The 26711-nt window shown below is 41.3% G+C and overlaps 1 protein-coding gene across 2 annotated transcripts in view; it reads left to right on the top strand.

Annotated features, from left to right (window-relative positions):
• The window catches only part of SMAP2 (small ArfGAP2), a 49981-nt gene that overhangs the window by 17993 nt on the left and 5277 nt on the right, over positions 1 to 26711 (top strand). The window contains exons 1-9 of one of the 2 annotated variants that reach the window (XM_010862720.1): positions 6932 to 8104; positions 13871 to 14004; positions 15191 to 15276; positions 16496 to 16574; positions 20008 to 20094; positions 21212 to 21293; positions 22256 to 22365; positions 23139 to 23304; positions 23710 to 24026. In XM_010862720.1, coding sequence (XP_010861022.1) covers positions 15194 to 15276; positions 16496 to 16574; positions 20008 to 20094; positions 21212 to 21293; positions 22256 to 22365; positions 23139 to 23304; positions 23710 to 24026 — 924 coding nt within the window. In that variant the 5' untranslated portion in view covers positions 6932 to 8104; positions 13871 to 14004; positions 15191 to 15193. Of the gene's footprint in view, positions 1 to 6931; positions 8105 to 13870; positions 14005 to 15190; positions 15277 to 16495; positions 16575 to 20007; positions 20095 to 21211; positions 21294 to 22255; positions 22366 to 23138; positions 23305 to 23709; positions 24027 to 26711 lie in introns of those variants that run through there. The other variant, XM_010862719.1, reaches the window with a different exon arrangement.

The following is a 26711-nucleotide window of genomic DNA, read 5'->3' as shown; positions in this document are numbered from 1 at the left end:
GGGGGTTGGGGGGAAGCTAGGGTTTAAATTCTGCTTTGGCCAATTTGTGTCTCCACTTCTTTTCTAGCTCATTGAGCTTTCTCTCAGTCAATGGAGATGCCAGCCAACTTTGTTGAGGATTTTTTCTCATGGGACATGATCCATCTTTGATAGAAGGAAGTGTTTCTTTCCAATTCTCTCTCGAGGTCTTTGGCCGGCTTTCTGTAGGAGTTGCACTTCTGGTGTACACTGCTGATGTTTTTGTACACTTTAGGAAGTTTCTTCTTTTTAAGTTTTTGTGGTTTTTAAAAAATTTTTTTGAAAATTTGTTTGTTTATTTTTGGCTGTGCTGGGTCTTCGTTGCTGCGTGTGGGCTAGCTGCAGCAAGCAGGGGCTACTCTTTAGTTGTGGTGCATGGGCTTCTCACTGCGGTGGCTTCTCTTATTTCGGCTCTAGAGTACTGGCCTCAGAAGTTGTGGTACACAGGGTTAGTTGGCTCCCTGGCATGTGGGATCTTCACAGACCAGGGATCGAACCTGTGTCCCCGGCTGGCATTGGCAGGCTGATTCTTAACCGCTGGACCACCAGGGAAGTCCAGTTTCTTCTTTATTTCTAAGCAGTAAATTCCCTGCTTGATTACCTTTGAGCAAAGTTTCATTATATATTCTTGATGTGGTTCAGTCAGTATTTCAAGTTTCAGCAGAAGCTTTTGAATTTCACTTTCAAGTTATGAATATTCAAATTGCAGAGAGGCTTGTTCAGTTTGGAAATTTCTTCATTTGACTTGTAAGCTCTTTTTCATTTGATTGTCTTCACACAATTTCAAAAATGTTCCTTGCTTTTCTCCTTCAAACCTTTTTAAGGAAATATTTAAGTAACAGCATAATGAGTTTCTTTGAATTGACTTCTGACTCATAGTCTAGGTGGTCTCCATTTTCTGATCCATTTCTTTTCTTTTTTTTTTAAACTTTTTATTTTATCCTGGGGTATAGCCAATTAACAATGTTGGGATAGTTTCAGGTAAACAGTGAAGGGACTCAGTCATTCATATACGTGAATCCATTCTCTCCCAAACTTCCCTCCCTTTCAGGCTGCCACATGACATTGAGCAGAGTTCCATGTGCTGTAAGTAGGTCCTTGTTGGTTATCCATTTTAAATAGAGGATCCATTCTTTTTATGTAATTCCAAATTACTGTCATCCATAAAATCTCTAAAGAGAGCAGGGAAGTTTGTCCTATTTGTCACAGATTTTTAGCTGGCTCTTTTTTATCATTTACAATCTACTTCATCCATGTATTTGAGTTCTCAAGCATTTTTTCCCTTCTGTTCCCACACTCTTTGCCTCCATCATGCAGTTTGTTGGGAAAGCAATCCTAGGTTTTTCTAGAATGAGTGTATTCAACCATACCATCCATTCTTTCCCTCTGAAGTTATGCATTCTTCTGAGATGCTTTTAGGGTGTTTTGGCACCAGTCACTAGGGTTTGGAGAGATTTTGATGTGTCTTTGAGTGGCCATGTATGTCCTTGAAAGCAAGCCACCATTACTCCGTGTAATGAAAGTTTAGGGGGCTCACGTTTAGTTCTTTTTAGAGAAAATCTCCTGTGTCCTCAAGTAAAGAGGTGGACCTGTTTAGATTTTTATTACGTTTTGCCATACTCTGTTTGTAATAGCAGAGGACTGGGCTCCAGTGGAGGGAAGCATCAGCTTGTGTGAGAGTCTTCATCCGGGCAGAAGATGTTTTGGCCAGCTCTTTCCCTCTCCTTAGAATGTTTCAGCTCTCTCCTATGAAAACAACCATAGCATCACATACCATAAGCTCCCAGGGAAAGCCCAGGAGACTTGGGCTTTGTCTCAAACTTTCAGAGAGCACCACTAGCAGTACTGCACAGCTGCTGCTCCAGGACTGGCTGGAAAGAGACCTCTGTGGCGGTGCAAGACCTTCTGGGCAGAATCAGGGACTTACCTTGTCCAGGAAGGAGTCCCACAGTCTGCCTCAAATCAGAAAAGTGTCTGTGGGTGGGAGTTACCCTCTCAAATTTTTCTGTGTGCTGGAATCTGGCAACTGGCAGCTGCACACAGTTTTAGGGGAAGTGATGTCTTTGTTGGTGTATAGAAGAGAGAAAAGGAGTAATAAAAGTTGATTCTACAAAAGGCCCAAATCATGGAAGAAGTTAAGCCACATTTAGAAGTTTGGAGTTTAGTTAACAGTGGGGCTGTAAATTACATGTCTTTGAATGGGGCGGTGACATCATTAGAACGTACCTTTGCAGAATGTCCTTTTCAAAGCCAAACAAACAACCAAGTTCAAACTTGGATCTGGTGCTTTCCCTTCTGAAGTATTCTGGGAAGTAGAGTTGAGTAATAATGGTACAGGTTGGTTGATTTGGGAGTTTGGAAGTTCTTTAGTACTAGAAATATCACCTGAGTGTACGTTACCATCCACTGATGGGATAGCCAGAAAGGAAGAGTTAGAGCCTAAGCCACAGCAAATCCCTGCTGTCTAATAATAAAATAAGGCAAATAAGCTAAATTTTCTGAAAGTTAACTGCCCTTCCTTTGATCTTTTCAGAGTAGTTTAATGAATTTTAGAGATACAGTTACTACCTTTTAGGCCATAGCTTTGTGGCTAGCTAAATAACATGAGACATGTACAAGCATGTTACTGGACTAGTTCTCATCAAGGACTGGTTTTCCTGGGCTTTAAAGAAGATAGATAGCCAGTGTGTAAAGAAGCTGAGAAAGTTGCTGCACCCATCTGTAGATAGGTGCCTTGTTTTAGCTCTGGCCCTTTGACTGTTTTATTGTTTTAGACTTATTCCTTTCTGTAGGCTCTTTTTCAGTTATATTTAACTTTCTGTATCACCACCCCGCCTCCAGAGCAAAGTCAAGGCTGTTGTTTTGTCTCTAAGCAAGCTCTGCTTAACAACAAGAGAAAGATGAAGAATGTCTCCTTCTTTTTTCCCACTAGTCCCCAGTCTGCTTCCCTGTTGACTTCCTAGTGTTGCAAGCTTTAATGTCTTTAGAGAAAGACCATTTTAAGTTAACTACTGAAATGGGTTGAGATGTACATTGACTGCTTATTTCATCAGTGATTGCCCAGCAGTGCTCTGCTTCACTCACCACCTTTTCCTGGTTGCCTGGTAGGAGGATAGTGTTGCTTTGCTTCCTTTCCACGGATGGCATAGCAGTTTGTTTGCGTTGTCTGTCCTATCGTTGACCTCCTGGATTAAGTTGGTTCAACTGGCTTGTATTTTGGTTGAGTGTAGAATAGCTGCTCTCTCTAGAATCTCCAAACCACTATCTTTATCTTACATTTATTATTTTATATAAATTTGGGAGGAGTATAAAAGCAGCACCAGGAGGTTAAAAATGGTAAGAAGGCAGGTTAATGGGACTCAGTATAAAGAAGACATCACTAATATTCAGTGCCATCCAGCAGTAAAATGGCCTTCCATTCTGGGAGGAACCAGATAGAAGGGTCTCAGTAACTAATGAGAAGTTTAGACTCAGTGACTTTTCCTTCCCCTTTTTAAAAAATAAATTATTTATTTATTTATTTGGCTGTTCTGGGTCATACTTGCGGCATGTGAGATCTAGTTCCCTAACCAGAAATCAAACCCCGCACCCACCCCCACCCCGGTTGGGAGCACAGAGTCTTAGCCACTGGACCACCAAGGAAGTCCCTAGACTCAATGACTTCTAATGTTCTTTCCACCTCTGATTTTCCCATTTTTCAATTCCTTGGTATAGTATTTTCCTTTATTCTCTAATCAGTCTCAGAAATCTTTCAATTTGTTTTTTGTCTCAAACATTTAACAAGCATAACTTTTTTTTTCAAAAATGTGAATGTGGACAGTGTCTCTTTTTGACAGAAGGAAACGACATTTTTGCAAGATGGACCAGGTGGAAAGGGACTGACTTCTCTTACAGAGCAATCTGAGAGCAGAGGTTGATTGAGTAAGCTCTTGTTTTGGCCTCATGGTTCCTTAAAATGTTTGTGTTTACAGAAGTTCAAAGTAACTGTTTATTGTTATTTTGGAATAAGGAACTAGGTGAATTCTCTCTTGGGTAGATGGAAATAGGCTGGTAAACATACCTCCTAGTAGCCCTATGTAATTTCTCCAAGATGCCACTGGTGTTTATGTGTATTCTTTTTTTTTTAGTAAATCAGGGGTTGAAGGGATATAATGAATGGAACTGAGATAACTAGCATTCAGTTCAGTTCAGTCGCTCAGTCGTGTCCGACTCTTTGCGACCCCATGAACCACAGTACACCAGGCCTACCTGTCCATCACCAACTCCCGGAGTCCACCCAAACCCATGTCCATCGAGTCGGTGATGCCATCCAACCATCTCATCCTGTGTCATCCCCTTCTCCTCCTGCCCTCAATCTTTCCCAGCATCAGGGTCTTTTCAAATGAGTCAGCTCTTCCCATCAGGTGGCCAAAGTATTGGAGTTTCAGCTTCAACATCAGTCCTTCCAGTGAACACCCAGGGCTGATCTCCTTTAGAATTGACTGGTTGGATCTCCTTGCAGTCCAAGGGACTCTCAAGAGTCTTCTCCAACACCACAGTTCAAAAGCATCGATTCTTCAGCGCTCAGCTTTCTTTATAGTCCAATTCTCACATCCATACATGACCAATGGAAAAACCATGACTAGACGGACCTTTGTTGACAAAGTAATGTCTCTGCTTTTCAACATGCTGTCTAGGTTGGTCATAACTTTCCTTCCAAGGAGTAAGCGTCTTTTAATTTCATGGCTGCAGTCACCATCTGCAGTGATTTTAGAGCCCAGAAAAATAAAGTCAGCCACTGTTTCCCCATCTATTTCCCATGAAGTGATGGGACCAGATGCCATGATCTTCGTTTTCTGAATGTTGAGCTTTAAACCAACCTTTTCATTCTCCTCTTTCACTTTCATCAAGAGGCTCTTTAGTTCTTCACTTTCTGCCATAAGGGTGGTATCATCTACATATCTGAGGTGATTGATATTTCTCCCGGCAGTCTTGATTCCAGCTTGTGTTTCTTCCAGCCCAGCGTTTCTCATGATGTACTCTGCATATAAGTTAAATAAACAGGGTGACAGTATACAGCCTTGACGTACTCTTTTTCCTGTTTGGAACCAGTCTGTTGTTCCATGTCCAGTTCTAACTGTTGCTTCCTGACCTGCATATAGGTTTCTCAAGAGGCAGGTAAGGTGGTCTGGTATTCCCATCTCTTTCAGAATTTTCCACAGTTTATTGTGATCCACACAGTCAAAGGCTTTGGCATAGTCAATAAAGCAGAAATAGATGTTTTTCTGGAACTTTCTTGCTTCTTCCATGATCCAGTGGATGTTGGCAATTTGATCTCTGGTTCCCCTGCCTTTTTTAAAACCAGCTTGAACATCTGGAAGTTCATGGTTCACATATTGCTGAAGCCTGGCTTGGAGAATTTTAAGCATTACTTCACTAGCGTAGAAATGAGTGCAATTGTGGGGTATTTTGAGCATTCTTTGACATTGCCTTTCTTTGGGATTGGAATTGTTCTTAAGACAAATATGGCCTCTGCTTTGCTTTGACTCTAATTTCATGTTGCAGTTAATGACAGGCCAAGTCCAAGAGAAATTGAGCTGTATTTTTCAGACCAGAACATGTTGATGGAGCTTCTTCCTTATGTATCTCACATTTCAGTGTCAGTCATAGGTTTCTGAACTGAATTTGATCTCATGTTTTTAGATTCATCAAGACATCTTTGTATGTTAGCTCACGTTACACTTTCAGAACCACTGAATTTCCAACAGGAAAGGATCAGCCAGTAGAACTATAGTAGCAGGAGGACATTTAGAGTTCACGGTTTACCCTACCCACTGCGCAGGAATCATTTCCCTACCTCCCCGAGAGGTGATCATCCAGCCTCTTCTTGAACACGTACTCTTAGTGGTATCCCACTATTTCCAGATATGCCGCATTTGCTTTCACACAACCTTAATTATGAGTTAGGAAATTCTTCCCCAGAGTGTGCCCAAATCAACTTCTACTCATTGGTACTGGTGCTGCCTTTGGAGCCCCATCAAAGTAACCTAATCCCTTTCCTGTGTAATATCTTGGCCTTGCAGGTGTTTGAAAACTTCTCCCTTTATTTTGCAAAACAGGAAAAAATGGTATGCTTTCTATCTTGCTAATTGGTGACTTCATTTACCAGAGGAAGTACGTTTTGCATGTACTGCCTGCAACCACTGTGCTGGATGTTTGGGGTAAATGATGAAGAGATGAGGTCGTCGCCTTCCAGAGCTGATAGTCTGTTTAGGGCAAGAGAGTCTTGTAAGCAACTAACTGTAATAAGATATTCAGTTTGGGAAGAGCAAAGCATGCAGCCATGACAAAGGTCAAGATTTATTCCTTTGATGGCTTCACAGAAAGAGTTGCCATTGGACTAGACTTTGGAGTTTGTCCAGCTGGGAATAGGGGAGAAAGCCATTCCAGGTAGGAACAAGGTGTAGTCAAAGAGAGGCATGCATGAGTCATGACATATTTCAGAATGATGACTTGCGCATCCTGCGTGAAGCACAGGCTGGTAAAGGGCTTTACTGCCATGCAAGGTGTTTCAACGTACCCTGCAGCCACCAAGGAGTCATGGATGGCTGTGTTATTTTGTTCTTAAAATACCTCTACTGTTTTTTCTCATTGCACAAGTAATACAAGTTCCTTGCAAATAAGTCAGAGAATATATAAAACAATAGGAAAACAAACATTTCACAATCCCACTACCCAGAAGCATTAAGTAGCTTCTAGTATTCTACATACATTCGTGTAGGCATTTTCTTCTGTACATACATATGCATTTATTCACATCCTTAAAAATGGTTTGATTTGTTCTGTGTATACTGTTTAAAATCAGATTGTATCACTCCAGTGTTCTGTTCTTGCCTGGGAAATCTCATGGACAGAGTAGCCTGGCAGGCTATAGTCCATGGCATCACGAAAAGTCAGACACAACTTAGCAACTGAACAGCAACACACAGTCAGGCAGATTGTGATTTGAGGAAATAGTTCTTAATGGAAATATGGCATAAAATGGAAAGTGAAGTGACCTAGCGATATGAAATATAGAGTTTGGTAAGAAATTAAAATTTGTGTATAGAATAATAGCTGCAAATATTCAAACAATAAAGTCCGTGGCTAAAGGAAAAAGAAAATCGGATTTTATATAATTAATATAACTTGTACATGTTCCTGTATTAAATAAAGAACTACAAATTTCCCCCCTAATTTTATAGTGATATTATAGTTCTTTTATGTAACCTGTTGATATTTTTTGTTAGAACACAAATCTTTTGAGAACATTCTTAATGTATTTCTTTCTGTATTTGACCTGTTGTTTCCCTGATGAATTCTTACAAGAGGGGAAAAGGAGGGAAGGAGGGTTCAAAGGATTTGCTTACTTCTGATTAATTTTTAAACAAATTTTGCCTCCCTGCTATGTGCTATAGCAACTGTGCTGTGTGCTGGGAACGTGACGGTGAACAGCACAGATCTGTCTGCTCTTGTGGCGCTTATAATTTAGTGGAAAAGACATGTTTAGCAAGCACACAAATAAATATATCATAAAGTATGGTACGACTTAGAAAAAAATAAGGGTAAGTGAAAGTTTCTAACCTTTAAAAAGTCCTTATTTCTAGAGATATATACCAAAGTATAGATAGATAGAATGGTATGATATTTGGGGTTTGCTTCAAAATATTCCGGGGTTGGGACTTGAGTATGTGGAAGTATAGCTAAAATAAGATTGGCCAGGGGTTGATAATTGCTGAAGCTGCTGGTTAATTACACTCAGCTTGTTTGAAATTCTCCATAATGAAATGTAAAAGCCAGAAGAGAAGATGGAAATGAGAATATAATCTGGTTTAACTTGAGGGACTGAGGAAAAGCTCTTTTGAGGAGGAAACTTTTCAGCTGAGACCTTAATGATATATGGGCGTTGACCAGGCTATGAGGAATGGATGGTGCTTTGGGAAAGAGCTTTTTAGGCAGTGGGAGTGACTTGTACAAAGGCCAAAAGCCCTAAGTAAGGAAATGTTGGTGTTTTGAGGAAATGAAAGAAGGCTGGTGTGACTGGAGCTGAAAAGCTGGGCCAGATCATGTAAGTCCTTGGAGACATGTTAAGGATTTTGTACTTTAATCCAAACCCTAGAAAGGTTTTAAGCAACTGAGTGACAGGGTCACATTTGCTTCTTTAAGAGCTCAATCTGGCATATGGGAAAAGAATCTAAAAAATAGTACATATATGTATATATATAACAGATTCATTTTACTCTATACCTGAACTGTGGTGTTGGAGAAGACTCTTGAGAGTCCCTTGGACTGCAAGGAGATCCAACCAGTCCATCCTAAAGGAGATCAGTCCTGGGTGTTCATTGGAAGGACTGATGTTAAAGCTGAAACTCCAATACTTTGGCCACCTGATGTGAAGAGCTGACTCATTTGAAAAGACCCTGATGCTGGGAAAGATTGAGGGCAGGAGGAGAAGGGGACGACAGAGGATGAGATGGTTGGATGGCATCACTGACTCAATAGACATGGGTTTGGGTGGACTCTGGGAGTTGGTGATGGACAGGGAGGCCTGGTGTGCTGCGGTTCATGGGGTCGCAAAGGGTCAGACACGACTGAGTGACTAAACTGAACTGAACTGAAACTAACACAACTAATCCAAGAGATCTGGTGGGTTTGAATTAGAGAAATAGTGTTGCAGATGGAGAGGAGACACACCGATTTGATAGAGATTTGGTCTTGGTGATGCTATAGAGATGGTGGTTGAAGGAGAGAGGTATAAATGAGGTATGAATTTTTGACTGCTGCATTTGATTGAATGGAGGTGAGATGGAGGTGAATGGATCAAGATGGAGAAGAATGGAGACAGAAGGTTTTGTGGCAAGAGATTGAGAGTTCAGTTTGGAATATACTATTCAGAAAACTTGCACCAATTTACATTTTCACCTCTATGTTTACGACTATGTGAAAAGTTTATATTTGGGGCCTGATTTGTATAGTTTTATGTTTAGAGAGATTATTCTAGTGGGAGCCTGGAGACCAATTAGTTGTTAGTCCTTGAGCTCTTTGAATTAGGGAATCTCATCTTCACTGTCTCTGCCTTTGTATTCCTGGTACCTAGCAGGCAGAGTATTTGGCACATAAAAGGTACTCAGTGAAAAATGAAAGTCGCTTAGTCATGTCCAACTCTTTGTAACCCCATGGACTGTAGCCTGCCAGGCTCTTCTGCCCATGGAATTCTCCAGGCAAGAATACTGGAGTGAGTAGCAATTCCCTTCTCCAGGGGATCTTCTCAACCCAAGGATCAAAGCCAGGTTTCCCTCATTGCAGGCGGATTCTTTACCATCTACTCAATAAATAATATTAAAAGAATGAATTCCTAACACAACATTGTAAATCAGTTATTTTTCAGTAAAAACTTTTTAAAAGCTCCAACAAGGAAAAAATCTTATGCCCATTAAAAAAGAGAGAATGAATGCTTATGGGTGAGATAGGAGAAGGTCTAGGTAGAAATGGATAGTTTCTGGGAAAGTTTCCAAGGTAGATTCAACAGGGCTTGGATGGAAGATGGAAGAGAGTTTCTCTCCCTTCCTGGACCCTTCCTGTTGAAGAGCTTTTCAACAGCTCCAAGATGCTGGCAGGTCTGATTATGGGTAACCATCTATTTTGCAATTTTTTTTTTTTTCACCTCAACATTTATTTTTTGGAACTCTACAAGTTAGAGATTCATGAGTTATAATTATTATAATAGTGACTTCAAGCTATCTGTAAGTCTAGTTCTCTTCTCTCTGCTGATTTCTCAAGCCCAGACAACACTTCTAGGCCCAGCAGCTCTTGTGATGAGGGAAATTTTAGCAGCAAGAAAAATTTGCAGCCAACTATCAGTAGTTAACTCAGTTATGTAGAAGCTATCCAGTAGTTGAATGTAAATTGGATTTACTTATATGCTTTCCATTTTACAAATGGAGAAATAAACACTTGAGATACTTGTTAGAAGGTGTGAAAATAGTTAGGGTAAGCCCAGATTTCCCTGATACTGGGCTGGTACTTATTAGAGCCGATTTCTTGACAGATTAGCCAGATCCAAATACTTTCTTTATTTTTACTGATCCCTTATTGCAGAGTGATTAGTTGTTAATTTTAATGTTGCTTAATGCTTCCTGAGCCTGCTCATAGGCCCCTGTTGAATATGTTCACTTACCTATGACTTTGTTCTTATGTTGTGCTAATCACTACCCAGTTTATGTCACTATCTTTCCTCTTTGCTTTCAAAACAGTTTGGAATATTGCCTCTCAGAGTGTCTATTTTCAACTTCAAAATGGCATCTTTTGTATATTTTCTTCTTGGTTGCCATGACCAGTGTGTATGGAACAATTGGATTATCTGCCTATAAGGCCATGTTCCAGTAGGCTGGCCTTGCAGCAGCAATGCAGGGTGCTGTGTAATGCGGACACTCATAGTTGTCAGCTTCTGTCTCCCTCTGTGTGTGTAGTGGAGGCATGTGTGGGCCCAAAGGCAGAGTGGGAGTGTATAACAAGAGGGGAGCAGGTGGGGGTTTAGGGAATACATTTCAAGGAGTATTTGGGGGGAGATTTAGAAAACTGCCTAAAATTTCATGTTTTCTAGAAGACTTTGAAATTATATCGAGGGTAAATTTCTTCTCTCTGCTGTTCAGTCAGTTGATTCTGGTTCTGACGCTTTAGGACTGGAACTGGCATTCCTATCTAACAAGAGCATTCTGTGGTCTTGCATAGTGTTGGTATATACATATGAATGTGTTAACATGCCGCTATCGATGAAGTAGATGAACGGGAAGTGGGTTCCAGAAATCTCACTCTATACCATGTTCTTAGGCGTAGCTCTCTTTTATTATCCCTCCATAGTCTCAGCACTGTAAGGTGAATATTACTGTACACATTTTGAAGATGAGGAAACTGAGGCCTAGGAGGTTTCAGTGTCTCTCTGAAGGTCACGCAGCTAATTGTTATTGAAGCTGACCTTCAAACCTCAGTTTTTTCCTGGCTGCAAAGATTATGCTTGCAATAACAACACCATTTCCCCACATTTTCAGCCATATAAGTAACTGTCTCTCCTGTGTTTTCCTTTTCTCTAATTTCGGAATCCTGTATGGAGCATAAAGTTACAGCTTAATAAATCCAGCAGCGTAAAACTAAAGGAAGCTGAGTGTCTGAGATGGAATGGCCCATATTTCACTGGGAAAAGGTCGTCGGAGGGATGTGGGAGTGGGGCAGAGGAGGCTTTCCTTTGACTTTTCATGAAAATATTATTGCCTGTATTTCTATACTGAGGCCTTGTTAGCAGCTTCAGAATATCAGGATTTAGTCCTGTATTCCTCAGAGACTTTATACTTTGGAATGGGATGTGGAGAAATTCCCCAATTGTGACAGTGGCTTTGATGTTTGGGAATCACCTTCTCCAAATTTAAGGTCAGGAAGCAAATAGTGTAACACTCCACAGCTAACTTTTAATTCGTGTTTTTGGCTTCTGATTTTGTTAGCAAACAAGTACAATTTAACTATCTTATGAGTTCTAGAATCTAGAGCAGAGGGAAAATGGTAAAGAGACATGAAATAGTAACTTTTGGTCCCACTTTTAATCCTGTATAATTTTGATTTATCTTGAGTTCCTTTATAAAAATTGTAACCCGAAATAGACCCACAGCACCCTAAGGAATCTCATTTCCGTCTATTTAGGTTTTCCATTTTGTATTTGTGTAGCTCACTGCCACTGAAAGAAGTGTTGGATCATTTGTGTGCTTGTTAGTTACATGGCAGATCTACTGTGCAAATCTGGGGATTTGAAGGGACAGAAAATCTTTTTAGAAGATAAACCTGAGTGTATCAAGATTATAGCAGTAAGAGGGTGTTGGGATAAAATTTCAGGCAGAGAACGCCATCTGGTGGTTATAAGGAGAACTTGAGCCTTCTGTATTTGCAGTTTTTAACCGTAGTATCTGAGTGATATCTTTATCTAGAAATGACCTTCTTATATATAATAGCTGCAGATTCAAATCTCTAAGAATAATTTTCTTCCATATAACTCTAGCATTCCTTCATTAAAACTTATGTCAAGGAATCTAGAAAAATGGTACTGAAGAATTTATTTACAGGGCAGCAGTGGAGAAACATATAGAGAATAGACTTATGGACATGGGGAGAGGGGAGGAGAGGCTGAAATGTATGCAGAGAGTAACATGGAAACTTACATCCCCATATGTAAAATAGATAGCCAACGGGAATTTGCTGTATGGCTTAGGAAATTCAAACAGGGGCTCTGTATCAATTTAGAGGGGTGGGATGGTAGGGAGATGGTAGGGAGGTTCAAAAGGGAGGGAATATATGTAGACCTATGGCTAATTCATGTTGAGGTTTGACAGAAGACAACAAAATTCTGTAAAGCAATTATCCGTCAGTAAAAAAATAAATTAAAAAAAAAAACAAACTTCCGTCAAAACCCTCAGACTAAACACACTATTGTCTGTGTCCAGCAGAACCAAAACCCTATGTCCTTTTTTGTTCCAAATGCAGGCCCTGTTTATCTCTGTAGAAAACCAGTTAGTGTCTTTTCACTTCTTTTTCACAACCTCTAGCTCTTGACATCATGCTTCTTTTATTTGGTGAATTTCTGCCTACTGGAGTAGTGGCAAAAGAAATATTAGTGATTTTTCAGTAAATCTTTGGCAGATGTCATATAAAAGTAAGTCGCTTTTACCCTGTATAAAAATTATGAAGAGGAGTTTGAAATTTTTCCAAAGTGATTATTAGGGTGAGCAAAGTTGGCAGGGGATGGGAGATTATGTAACAGACTTATATTAAAATACATGTCTGAGATTTTTTTTTTTTTTTTGCTATAAGCATCTTTATTATATGGCAATTTTGAATGTAGATAATGCTGTAGTTGGGTAAGGTAGAGACATTAACCCTGGGGGAAGGGATCCTTTTAAGTGAATCTGGATGCATATTTTATAGTCCTGGTGGGGAGGGGAGGATAAACAGAGTTTTAAATTTCAGGCTTAGCTGCGAGCTGGCATGGCATGTCTGTATCTTTTTTCCTAGTAGGAAAACTGAATCCAGGTCTCACCACCATTAAAAAGTTTCTTGAGGGAGGGCTGTTCATGAAATACATTAAATAGAATGTGACATGACCTGCCACTGTTCTCCTGGGATTTTTAAAAACATAAGTAACAATATTATAATATTTGCAGTTCAACCTTTATGAAACTCTAAAAAAGCTATTGTTCCATACACAAATGCTCACATGTTATATAATTCGATTTCTATGAAATGTCCAGAGTTGGCAAATCTATAGAAAGAAAATGTAGATTTGTGGTTGCCAGGGGCTGGGGTCGGGGGATGTTTGGAGGAAATGAGGAGTGCCTGCTATTGGGCTTGAGAATTCTTCTTGGGGAGGATGAAGACATTCTGGAATTAGATAGTAGCCATGATGCATAACTGTGTGAATATACTAAAGACCACCATATTGTACACTTAAATCTTTAAAGTTTTTTTTTAAAAAGCTCATTTTTGGAAAAATGAACAAACAGTGACCAAAAAAAGGTGATTGTGGAATACCCTGGCAGTCCAGTGATTAGGACTCAGAGTTTTCCCTGCTAGGACTGGGGTGCAGTCCCTGTTCAGGGAACTAAAATCCTGCAAGCCTCACAGCGCAGCCCAAAGACTAAAAACAAAATTTTTAAAAATCTAAAAGGTGATCGTGGTAACAATTCTCTCATTTATGTTCTAGCTGAAATGTTATCTGATAACTTAAATAATTCTGGTTTGGGTCATGAATGTTGTTTTAATTTTTACTTTATTGCCCTGCTCCTGACCTCCACAGGGCCACGATGGGCCTCCTGGAACATTGGTGTGTTCATCTGCATTCGATGTGCTGGAATCCACAGGAATCTCGGGGTGCACATATCCAGGGTAAAATCGGTTAACCTTGACCAGTGGACTCAAGAACAGATCCAGGTACTTACACAACCCAAGAGTGAGTCAACCGCTCCCATACTTCATGTGAAAGTAGTTCCAGATGAATTTCAGTCAAACTGGGCACAAAGGTGAAGGTGGAGGGAAGTTTAGGTATTCAACACTAACGCCACATTAAAAAATTATCTTTATATTTAAGACACAAGTTATTCCACTTATATTTTACCTCCTTCAAAACACAAATACTCTGTGGACTAGGACCCCCCTGGATCCATGAAGACATGAAGGAGAATCTTTGTATTGTTTTCTAAGGCCCTTGGCATTTTCAGATCTAATGTTTGTAATTTTAGATACTCACTTAAAAAAGTCCAACACATATACTTTTAATGTTTTTTATTGCAGAAATGCATATATGAATTCTGCTTGCCGTTAGGTTGGTGGGCTGAGTGTGAGACACTTAAGTTAGTGAGTCCAGCCTGGCCGGAGAGCTGCAACTTGATGTGGCTCCCTGTTTTCTGTTCTCTTCCTGCATTGAAACTTCTTAAAGTAATTTACAAATACATACATATTTTGCTTTGGGGAAATCTCCTGGCTCCAAAGAAAACCAGTTGCTAAAGTTGATGGTGTAAGTAAGAGGTTATTCTTGATAGAAAATGGCTTTAGAAGTTACTTTAGGTTATCTTTATAGATTCACTGAAGGACTAAAAGATTAGTTATATTTTTCAGTTATATTTGAAGCTGTTTAAAAATCTTGGAATTTATCTCTCACAAATGTTAAGGAGTCTTTCAAAAGCCTAATGAGAAACATAGTTGTTGGTAATACAGTGGATAGGTTAATTACTACTATAAACTCAGAATTGTAGTTATTCCTAATTACTGCCTGCCTGATTAGGCACTGATTATTGCCTGCCAATAGACATTTGGATTGGCAGCTCTATGTCTTGGACTTTCAAATGGGATCTTAAATTACTATTGAATCAAATATATCTTGTTAGACAAATCTTTCAATAAAAGGAGACAGAGTGGCAGGAAAGACAGCTGTGGAAGGAAATGGTTGGGAGCAGAGCCGAGAGAATCATGGATTGTAAATCAGAATACTCAGGTTTAAATCTTGGTTCTGCCACTCCCTAGGTTGGTTGTTCCATTGTAAAATGATGCAGTTGGATAAGAAGTTTTTCGGTTCTTTCCTAATGTGACATTCCTTGTTTCCACATCTCTTTGACTGCAGTGCATGCAAGAGATGGGGAATGGAAAGGCAAACCGACTTTATGAAGCCTACCTGCCTGAGACCTTTCGGCGACCTCAAATAGACCAGTATCTTTTTTGGAGCAACTTCGAAGGCTGGATGGTTTTATTGGTGGTGGTGGTGGTGGTGGTAGTGTCTTGGGAGAGTTACAGAAGACTCAGGACCCACGATCTGACTGGGCCGTCTTTATATGTGGATGAGTTGAAGTCTGGCTTTTCCTCTCTCCTGCAACCAAGACATATAGAAAGCCCACGTATACTCTCCAATGTCACAATGGTGGTGTCACACAGGGGCGACTCATTCAGAAATTAAGACTGCTGTGGTTCACTGTGAATTCTTCCATAGAGTAACATCTCCAATAGTCTTCTGATCTCTGAAACTATTGTTTGATAAAAAGAATAGTTTATTGTGCTATGTTGATTCAGCAAAACTGCCACTAATTTTTAATGCCTTTTTGTGCTCTACCTGAAAGAATTAACTTGTTGACCAGTTAATCCATAACTTTCTTCCCCCAGCCCCTCAAATGGAGATAGCACCCAGCTCATAAAACCAAACTCCCTGAAGGCAGTACTTCTCAAAATATGGCTTGTAGACCATCTTGTTAGAGTTTGATTTTGGTGGGTATAGGGAGAACCTACTAAATGTAGATTTGGAGCCCTGCAGAGGACCCCAGATCAGAATCTGGCAGTGGGGCACAGGAGTCCTGTATATTTTTTTTAAGGGGCACTCAGATGTCTGTTTCAGTCCTGTTGACTTAAGGACTTTATTTTTTTAAAATATGAATCTATTTATTTTAATTGGAGGCTAATTACTTTACAATATTGTATTGGTTTTGCCATACATCAACATGAATCCACCACGGGTGTACATGTGTTCCCCATCCTGAACCCCCCCACCACCTCCCTTCCCATACCATCCCTCTGGGTCATCCCAATGCACCAGCCCCGAGCATCCTGTATCATGCATCGAACCTGGACTGGCGATTTGTTTCACATATGACTTAAGGACTTTAAAATAGATAACTGACTGCTTTACCTGTACTCAATCAGTAGAACAGCCACAGGCTCCACTGATGTCAAAATGGGGAGTGACCCCGTTTCTGCTCTCATTACTCTGAAGGAAGATTGTTGGAAATGGTGATTCCCTGCAGTAGCCATGAAGAAGGCCTTTTAAGGTTTTGGTTAGGGATAGGCCAGAAGAGACAATGCTCATGGGATACAAATTGACCTTTTATAGTCATTCTGTGAGAAAGATTTGTTTGCTTTATCCTTAATAAGCTTCTTGCAGTGCGGTCGAGGGATTTATTCGAGATAAATATGAGAAGAAGAAATACATGGACCGAAGTCTGGACATCAATGCCTTTAGGGTTGGTTGTAAATCTTTCAAGTTTTGTTCATAATAAATAATTTGCTTATTAATCAGGCCTGAGGAGAATTTGAAGAACAGCTGCCAAAATACTCTTAAGAACATAAAAACAAAAAAAGTAGAATAAAGCCAGCTATTGAATGAAGACCATGAGATGTCATGGAGCAAACCTTTGCCTCAGGGATGGACCAGCCATCAGTTAATTCTTTACCGTGATCTGCGTTTAGATGTCAGTGATTCCCAGTTCCAAATTACTTCTTTATATGGATATGTTGGGCATACTAGATCAAACAGAATAGTATGTGTGTGCATACATACGTGTGTGCATCTCTTTTTCTGTAAATGGAGTCACCTAAATTGGTGTAATTATATCACCAGAGTTTCCTTAAATTTGACCAGCATATATTTCCATTGTGTCAGTGAACTGACTGCCAATGGAACGCTTGTTCTTGAGAGGAGTTTTAGGAGACGCCCAGTTGCCAAATACACTTTGCATCCTAGGCATGTGGCTATAATCTAAAATACAGTGTACAAGAGGAAATACAACATGGTTTCTGGAAGAAGAAAATACGCCTGACTAATGACAGCTAGCGGGGAACCTATAAATATGACTAACTTAAACCTTCAAAAAGCCTTTGACAAGACTAATAAATTTTTGAAATAATCGACTGTTTCTCTAGCTAAGGAAGTATGGAGAATATGGGATTCTCCAGTTCTAGCAAAAGACCTATCCACCTATCATCTGTCCTCTGTCTGTTATTTATTTTGTTGGAAGATGTACTAGCCAGTGAAATCATTACATGTACACAGGGCTCTAAGCCCTGCAGATAAAGTCAAACTAATTGGAATTAGCTCAAGACTGATGTTTTGATCTTGTGTGAAAAGGGGCACTAACCGGTAGTTGATTTCAATGTGGGCAAGTAAGTGCAGGGCAATACATGCAGTTAGGTAATGATAATTCCTTCTCAGCTTTGTATGAAGGACTCTTACATCACACTCATCCAGAAAAGGGATGTGTCATAACTCTTCCAAGAAAGACTTAACCCAGCGTACATTTACGGCTTGGACGGCATCATCAAGAAGAGTTTGAAACCAAAAGAAACAGACCTTTCCTTTCCTTTGTAGAAAACTGTAGTCTGTCTGCTTAGCTCTGTTCATTGTACAAGAACATATGAAATCAGACAAGGTCAAACAAAAGGTTATCTGAGGTAATTCAGAAGGTAGGAGAAGAGGAAAGAGTTGCTGTATGGAAATAGATGGTATTCATTCATAATTATGTTGCTGCTGTACAATACCCATGAAAGCAGCCTGTTTTACTCACTAAATGCTTTCACTTAAAAAGGAAATGTTTCCTGTGTGCCAAAGAGCTATTTCAAAACTTTTTATTTGGTGTATTTAGACTTTTAAAAAATATCTTCGTGAAGATGTATATGCCAAGAATTAATATTTGCTAAGTGAAGGCATTTAATATCAAATCTAAAAGAAACTGGCTTTGTTGAAGAGTATTCTTTTTAAATGGACAGTTAAGATGTTTTTAATTTCGAGAAATAAAGTGTTCTGTATTAAAGTATTACACTATGTGTGCAACAAGCATAGCTGCATGTGTTCTTCATGATTATAATATCCTTTACAGATAATATGAAAGTTAAAGTGGAAAATCCATGCCTGCTCTTCCCTTCATAATGACTGTCATCCATGTGTTTCCCCCATTCTTCCCTGTGTAGTTACTTTTTGGAGGCATAATCGTGACATAGTTGGATAGAACGTCTCCTGCTTTCCTTTAACTTAGCACATCATGTTCTTACTTGTCACCTGTTAGCTTGTTGCTTTTCACAACTTGTAATCATTGCCTCTTGTTCAGTGAGTAGCTGGATCACAGTTTATGTTACTATTCCCCTCTGCGGCATAAAGGCTAAGTTCTTCTTAAGATATGTTATTCTGGAATGAACTGCTTGGCATATGTAACTTTCTCCATGTTTTGGATTATTTTTCTTAAGGTATATTACAAAATACAATATTGTCTTGGTCAAAGGGTTTCAGTATTTGTCTCTTTGTACTTTTGCCAATACATTTTTTAGAAGTTGTACTGTTGTATACTGTCTTCTCAGCATTGGATGAGTAGTTTTACTCCATCCCTACCAATATTAGATAGTACTATTAAGATTTTTTTCTCCTCCCCAAAATGTTTTTTTTTTTTTTGGCCATGCCTCATGGCTTGAAATCTTATTTCTCCAACCAGAGGGCAAACCTGTACTTTCAGCATTGAATGTTCAGAGTCCTAACCACTGGACTGCCAGGGAATTCCGCCCAAAAGTGCATTTTAAATTTCACTTTTTGATCATTATCAGGGCCGACCATTTTTCACGTGTATTTGTTGTTCAGTTGCTAAGTGGTGTCTAACTCTTTGTGACCCCATGGACTGCAGCACGCCAGGCCTCCCTGTCCTTCACCGTCTCCCGGAGTTCACCCAGGTTCATGTCCATTGAATTGGTGATGCCATCCAGCCATCTCATCCTCTGCCACCCACTTCTCCTTTTGGCTTCAGTCTTTCCCAGCATCAGGATCTTTTCCAGGGAGTCGGCTGTTCATGTCAGGTGGCCAAAGTATTGGGAGCTTCAGCTCCAGTTGTCCTGCATTTTACAAATAAGATTAGTGAGGGCAGGAGAAGGGGATGACAGAGGATGAGATGGTTGGATGGCATCATTGACTCAATCGGCATGAGTTTGAGCAAACTGTGGGAGATAGTGAAGGACAGGGTAGCCTGGCATGCTGCAGTCTGTGGGGTCACAGAGTCAGACACGACTGACTGACTAAACAACGAAACCCCCTGGCTAGAAGAGGCAGATGGGGGACTTCAAACTTTATTCATTGTATTTTTACAGTATCCTTTAACATATAGCAAATTACATTTATGTTCTGTTATTCTTTTGATCCAGGTGCTAGCCCTGTGGGGTTAGTTCACAGCTCTTCTTACTCACGTTTGATATATAAGGAAACACTTGACACTTGGCTCGTATTTGTAAGGGAGAGAACCTTTGATTGAAGGCTGCGTGTCAAGTAAGATGAACATTTTTCACTACCGTACCAAGATGAGCAAGTTAAACTTGGGTCCAAAAGGGACAGCGAACTGGGGAAACGTTTTAACCTCTATAGATAACCCAGTCTGCACGCTAACAGGCATACGTGGATTAGACAGAACAAGGAGGGAGATACTTAAGAAATTTGAAAGATGCCTCTCTACAGCCTTGAGGCCAGGGTGGAAGAAGCCAGCACTCATGCCCCACACAAGACCCTCCCACAGTCCGTCAGGCTCCTGCATCAGATTCAGTAGGGATTTGTGTGTCCTTTTGAGACATTTAGAATTATAATTTGTTGAACTGTTAGTCACCATGGGGTCTGTTCTTTGTCTTGTTTTTTTTTTTAAATCATCATAGAAAGAAAAAGATAACAAGTGGAAAAGAGGGAGCGAACCAGCTCCAGAGAAAAAAATGGAACCTGTTGTTTTTGAGAAAGTGAAAATGGTAAGTGAGGGCAGTATGTGTGCTGTGTGGATGGCTTAGGGTTTGTTGACGTGTGGAGGGGAGGGCAGTGGAGGAGAGGAGACGGGAGGGGAGGGGTGGGGAGGGGGCGGGCTAGTTGCGAGCACACTGCACCATTGCACCTGGGACTAAAGGGGGCCACATTCAGATTAGACCACCCACTGCCATTTCTGCTGCTTTCCCATCGCCTTGCTGCTGCCTGATCTGCTCTGTCACACTCCCTCTGAGGTCCAGATGGGAGCTTGGGAACGGCACCTGTCCCGTCTGAGCAAGAGGCACGTTTCATGGCAGAAGGCCAAGGCTCTGTGACACCTTCTGAGCAGATGCTACGTTAGTCCTTCTCTCCTTAGGCCTTCTGTACCTTGTTTTCCTGTTGCTGTTAAGAACAGTCCAGAAGCCAGGCCACAGTAATTCATTTTAAACCATCCCTTCTTGTATTCTCAAAGTAGGCACCTTTCTTTTCCCACTGGACTCCTGATGGCCGTGGTAGTAGGTACTCTAAGATGGGGCTTCCCGGGTGGCGCTAGTGGTAAAGAACCTTCGTGCCATTGTAGGAGGTGTAAGAGACATGGGTTCGATCCCTGGGTCACGACTCTTAACATGTTTGGAATCTTGGGAAAGAAGACTTTTTACTGTTTTCCTTCGAGAGTCTTTTAGCATCATTCTGAATCGTATTGTCTGCAGAACACAGTCCCTTTTGGTATTAAAGGTTTTCTAATCACTGGGAGAAGTGTTGGCCATTACCTTTTGTACCATCAGACACCTGCCTTTATTCTTTGCTTTTCCTGGGACCAAAAACCACTGCTTCTGTTGAATACCCTGGTCTGTGGTTGTCTTGGTTTCGGAAAGATCTGTCTCTTTAGAAAGCCAGACAAGTGCAGATGACAGCTTTGTTTTTCACTTTAGGTTTGATTTCTGCATTATGCCTTCTGATTTGGTTTTTTTTCACACAACAGTTCCTAAGTTCTATTCCTTTGGTAACTCTCTTTGAATAACAACATCCATGCCACAAGAATTCCTGTGGCTTTACGGTTGGAGAGGGGAACAGAGGCTTCAAAAACACCTGCTTATTTCTTTCTGTAACATATTTTAACCCTAGCCACAGAAAAAAGAAGATCCACAGCTACCTCGGAAAACCTCCCCGAAATCCAAAGCTCCTGTGGTGGATCTCTTGGGCCTTGGTAAGAGCCAGACTTTTCCACTCCTCTAATCTCACCAATGTTGATGAATTCTCTGTGATCCTGGGGAGATAGGTAGAGATGGGGTTGTTCGGTTGGTGGCTTCATCACTAAGGTTGTTCCCGCCTGTTCTTCCTGGTGTTTTTCATCTGAGCAGTTGTTCTAAAAAGTGCTGATATTCTTTAGGGAGACAGTACAGTAATAGAGAAGTGGTCAAGTCCAGAGTCCCAGCTCTGCCACTCACTTCTTGGGGGGCTTGCTCAGCCTCTCAACATTACTTTCCTCCTGTAGTGAGGATGATGAGTCTACATCAGAGATGTTGTGGGAAGGACTAAATGAGATAAATAAGCTCTTAGCTCCTTGCCCCACACACTGAGCATTCAGTAAGTGTTTGCAAGCTTCACTAGACCAGCACCTGTGAGCCCTGCCCCAGCCCGCTCGTTCTCCAGGTGCATCCTGTTTCTGAGATGGCCCCTTACCTTGTGGTCATTTTCCTCCAGACTTTTGAAACCCTGAGCTAGTGGTTCTGCCCCTTTCAGAAACAGAGCCTAGTCTTACTTTTCATAGTACTGATGGCTGTACTTTGTCTCAGTCCATTCCTGCTGAGTGGACTGAGTATTGGCTACTTCAGCTTCTCATGTCTGTCCTTTTCATTTCTCTCTGAGAATAAATCCTACACAGCTTTGCCCCTCAAATAGCCAGAAGGGAGCCAGCCAGCTCCCTTGCAATGGTGCTAATGTAGCCTTCAAGCCCAAGTTCCTCCTGTCCTCTGCTGAGCTACAGGCTTTTCCAGTGTGTTCTTGGGAATCTTGTGAGATGCCTCATCCAAGCTGTATGGTTCCAGAGCCTAGATTTCAGGGTCTGTGATTGGAGCATGTGGGCCTTCTCTGTTTTGTGTCTGGAAGAGAAGAAAGGAATGGGCTTAATAAGCAGGGCTACATTTTAACTTTGGCCTCTCTTTCCAGATGCTCCTGTATCCTGCTCCATTGCAAATGGTAAGACCAGTAATACCCTAGAGAAGGATTTAGATCTTCTGGCCTCCGTTTCATCTCCCTCTTCTTCGGTTTCCAGAAAGGTGAGTCTTGTGGGTGACTCAGGAGGAAAGAGCATTCTGTAAAGGGTGCTTTTGATAACTTAATCCTGGAGTCAAGTCATGCGTTCTTGGTGAAATTTGACTTTGGTTTTCTTGATTCTTCCCTTAACCCTGTCATCTCTGTTACAGCGTATTCATTCCATTTTGTCTCTTGCTCAAAAAGAGTGGGCCCTTCATGTGAACTTCTGTTGAAGATTGTCAGATTGTAAAGGCTAATCCTATAAGTCAGCTCCTCAGCCTGAGTTATTGCCAGAGAGTTTGTAAACAGGAAAGGCTTGAGACCGTCAGTGACTCCCATTTGTGGAATCCCTGCTGTGTACACCAGGCGCAGTGCTAGGTGATTTTGTGTATCATTTTGTGTATTTCCCTTAGGATTTAAAATATTCACCACAATCCTGCAAAATGGGTCTTCTAGATGAGGAAAGAGTTCAGAAAAGTCACATGACTAGCCTCTCATTACACAACCAGTAAACAGTGGTACTGGGACCTTAGTTCTCTCTGGCTGCATCATTTGTAGGTCATTTTAATTTGTTAGTTCTTCACCAAATCACATTTTTTTGCTAAAGAGCCAAGAATTGTACCAGAGCGTAACTATCAGGTGTTTCCTGATGTTTGTATGGCAAAAGTGTCAGGAGGCTACTAACTCGAGCCACGTTTTCTCATGGCAAATGGTAGAAACAGTAGAGAGATGAGGGAGGTCCTTACAGAGAACCCCAGGAGGACCATTCCAATTCCTCCCTGCCGTTTGTCCTAAGGTTGTAGGTTCCATGCCAACCCCAGGGAGTGCTGGCTCAGTTCCGGAAAACCTGAACCTGTTTCCAGAGCCAGGGAGCAAATTAGAAGAAACAAGCAAGAAGCAGCTGTCTAAAGACTCCATCCTGTCGCTGTATGGATCCCAGACGCCTCAGATGCCCACTCAAGGTAGAGTTCACAGGGGTCATGGCTGTGTGCCAGGTGGAAACGGGAGGCCTTCCATGCAGGAATTATTTGTTGTGCCAGGGGCAGTTGCTCTGGGAGCCCTGACATCATATTCCAAACAAGCCTAAGCATGACATTTCTTGTGAAACCACTGAGTATCAGGAGATAGATATTAATGTAACTCAGAGCCATGCTTCTGTGGGGTCTGGCCCCTGTGAAGCCTGACTCGGGGTCTGGATCTGGACCCTAAAGGGGGAGTGCCTGGCTCTGCAGCCCACTGGAAGCCAGAGCAAGTCTTGTAGAGAATCTGTCTGCGGAATTCTAGCTGGCAGGAGCAGCCAGTGAGCATTTGTATTGACCTCGTGTGCATTCCTCCTTCACAAATCTATATGTCTGTTCTCTTGGCAGCAATGTTCATGGCTCCTGCTCAGATGGCGTACCCCACTGCCTACCCCAGCTTCCCTGGGGTTACACCTCCTAACAGCCTAATGGGGAGCATGATGCCCCCACCTGTAGGCATGGTAGCTCAGCCAGGAGCTTCTGGGATGGTTGCCCCAATGGCCATGCCTGCAGGCTATATGGGAGGCATGCAGGCCTCCATGATGGGTGTGCCAAACGGAATGATGACCACCCAGCAGGCCAGCTACATGGCAGGCATGGCAGCTATGCCCCAGACTATGTATGGGGTTCAGCCAGCTCAGCAGCTGCAGTGGAACCTAACTCAGGTAAGCTGCTCCATTTCACTCAGGACAAGAGTTCTGAGCCGCCCTCAAGGCTGTCTCACTTAGTGTTTGCCCCTTATCCTTTGAATCCTTATAATGTAAATGAGATCTCGCCAGAGACATTCTTGGGTTTGCTTCATTTATTTATTTATTTTAACAGAAGGTCTGTCTAACCTCAGACTTTCTGAGGTATTTTGGGTTCCTGTAGAATAAGGGTAAATTGCCTGATTCTAAAACTCTCCACACATTCATCAAAACAAAACAACCTGTCCAGATAAACAAGAGATGCCAATAAAAGCACCCATAAGCAATGACTATTGGATCTAATAGAATACCACAAACCTCAAATTACACGGTTATAACACTAAAATCCAGGGCTTCCCTGGTGGCTCAATGGTAAAGAATTCGCCTGCCAAGGCAAGAGACACAGGTTCAATCCTGGTCCAGGAAGATCCCACATCCCGAGGAGCAGCTGAGCCCATGTGCCACAACTGTTGAGCCTGAGCTCTGAAGCCCAGGAACCGCAACTACTGAGCCCAAGTGCCACAAGTACTGAGGCCTGTGCACTCTAGAGTCTGTGCTCTGCAGCAAGAGAAGCCACAGCAGTGGGAAGCCTGCACGCTGCAGCCAGAGAGTAGCACCTGCTCACAACTAGAGCAAAGCCCCCACAGCACCGAAGATCCAGCACAGCCAAAAATAAATAAGTTTTTAAAAACACCGAAATCAAGCAGAGCCAGCACCACAGAGAGACCGTGTGAAAAGAGGAGAAGGAGTAGGGGGCTAGAGGTGACAGCATAGATAAAACACTCCCAAGAAAGAGAAAGCCCTGCCCTGATTAAGTGTTCTGAGACCTGGTGCAGTATAACTCTGGTTACTTGGAGAATCAAAAGTAAAGGACTCGAAATAGATAGGACCATATGGGGTAGCTTTGGCAAAGCATTGTTTCTAGGAGAGATGAGGATGACTTAGAATGAGGGGGTGCTTTTTGGAGACCTTGTGGTGAAGAAGTAAAAATTGAGAACGACAAAACCAGATCTACTATCCTCCTCCCCACCAAATAGTCATTTCACTTTACTAACCGAAGAGGGCGCTCTTGAACTAAAAAATTCAGTAAGTCTCCCCAGATCCTTTCACCTGTGTGTGTTATTGCTGATTCAGGAAAATAAGGTACTACAAAGAATCCGCCTGCCAGTGCAGGAGATGCAAGAGATGAGGGGTTTATCCCTGGGTGGAGAAGATCCCCTGGAGGAGGAAATGGCAACCTACTCCAGTATTCTTGCCTGGAAAATTCTATGGACAGGGAAGTCTGAGGGGCTGCAGTTCATGGGGTCACAAAGAGCCAGACACGATTGAACACGCATACACACACAAAATGAAGTATCAAGTGACATTTATGTAAAACTATTATGAGAAGAAACTAAAAAAATGAAATCTAAACATTTTGAGGAATGAAAATTCTTTCTCCAAAACCAGTCACGAAGTGGAAGAAAACTGTTACACAATCCTGAATTAAATGTCCTCTAACAAACACTTGCAGGCAAGACAAAACAGCTTGAATCAAAAAGTGAAAAACTTAGAAGCAAAATGGACAAATAACTGAAAGTTGTGAAATGAAAGTTTCCTAAACTCAGGAAACAAATTGAGAAACAACACAATTATCTTAAAAATAGACTGAATTACAAGTTAGTCAGAGGAGAATAGATTCAACTGGAAATATATTTGGCATAGAGGAAAGGCATGAAATAGCTCAGAGAAAGGAAACTAAATATAGAGAGCACTAAAAAGAAAGAAGGAAAGGAAGAACTTAGGCAAAGAAGATCTAACATAAATATGCTTGTTTGGCGACCCCCAAAGGTGGCACTAATGCTAAAGAGCCTGCCTGCCATGCAGGTTCTCTTACGCCTGGGAAGGTCCCCTGGAGGAGGGCACGGCAGCCCACTCCAGTGTTCTTGCCTGGAGAATCCCATGGACAAAGGAGCGTGGAGGACTACAGTCCATAGAGTCACAGTCAGACACGACTGAAGAGACTGAGCACCCACACAAAGAAGAAAGGTAAAATAGTGGAGCAGGATTAATATGTTTAAAACTTAATATAAGAACGTTTCCTAGAAACAAAGGACTTGAATAACATGTTGAAAGAAACTACTGTGTGTATCTGGAAGAACTGACTCAGAATGGTCACCTCGATCATATCCCAGTAAACTTTTAGGCTTTGTATGGTAAGAAAAAAAATCCATGAGTCCATTTTTTTTTTTTTTAATGGGTGTGGGATAGAGGGAGAGAAAGCCTTCTTTGCAGAAGAATGACAACTAATAATTATAGAAAGAACAAGGTATTCACATATTTGCAAAGAAATACTCTTCAGATTACTTATTAATTACAATGAAAGAACATATGATGGATACAATCTTAGATAAGTGATCAAACGAAAATTATCAACAGTGGGGCACATTAGTATTATGCATTTCTTGGTATCTTATACTAAGAAGGATATAATATCACTTACATAGAATTTTGGGGGTCTTCCCTGGTGGTCCAGTGGTTAAAATTTCACTTTCCAATGCAAGGGGTGTGGGTTTGATCTCTAGTCGGGGAAGCTAAGATTCCACATGCCTCACAGCCAAAAAACCAAAACATAAAACAGAAGCAGTATTGTAACAAATTCAATAGACTTTAAAAGTAGTCCAC

The sequence above is a fragment of the Bison bison genome, unplaced genomic scaffold (genome assembly GCF_000754665.1).
Source record: "Bison bison bison isolate TAMUID 2011002044 unplaced genomic scaffold, Bison_UMD1.0 scf7180017864484, whole genome shotgun sequence".
In the NCBI taxonomy this organism is placed as follows: Eukaryota; Metazoa; Chordata; class Mammalia; order Artiodactyla; family Bovidae; genus Bison; species Bison bison.
The sequence above is the reverse complement of the archived record's forward strand: the minus strand, read 5'-3'. Positions and strand labels throughout refer to the sequence as shown.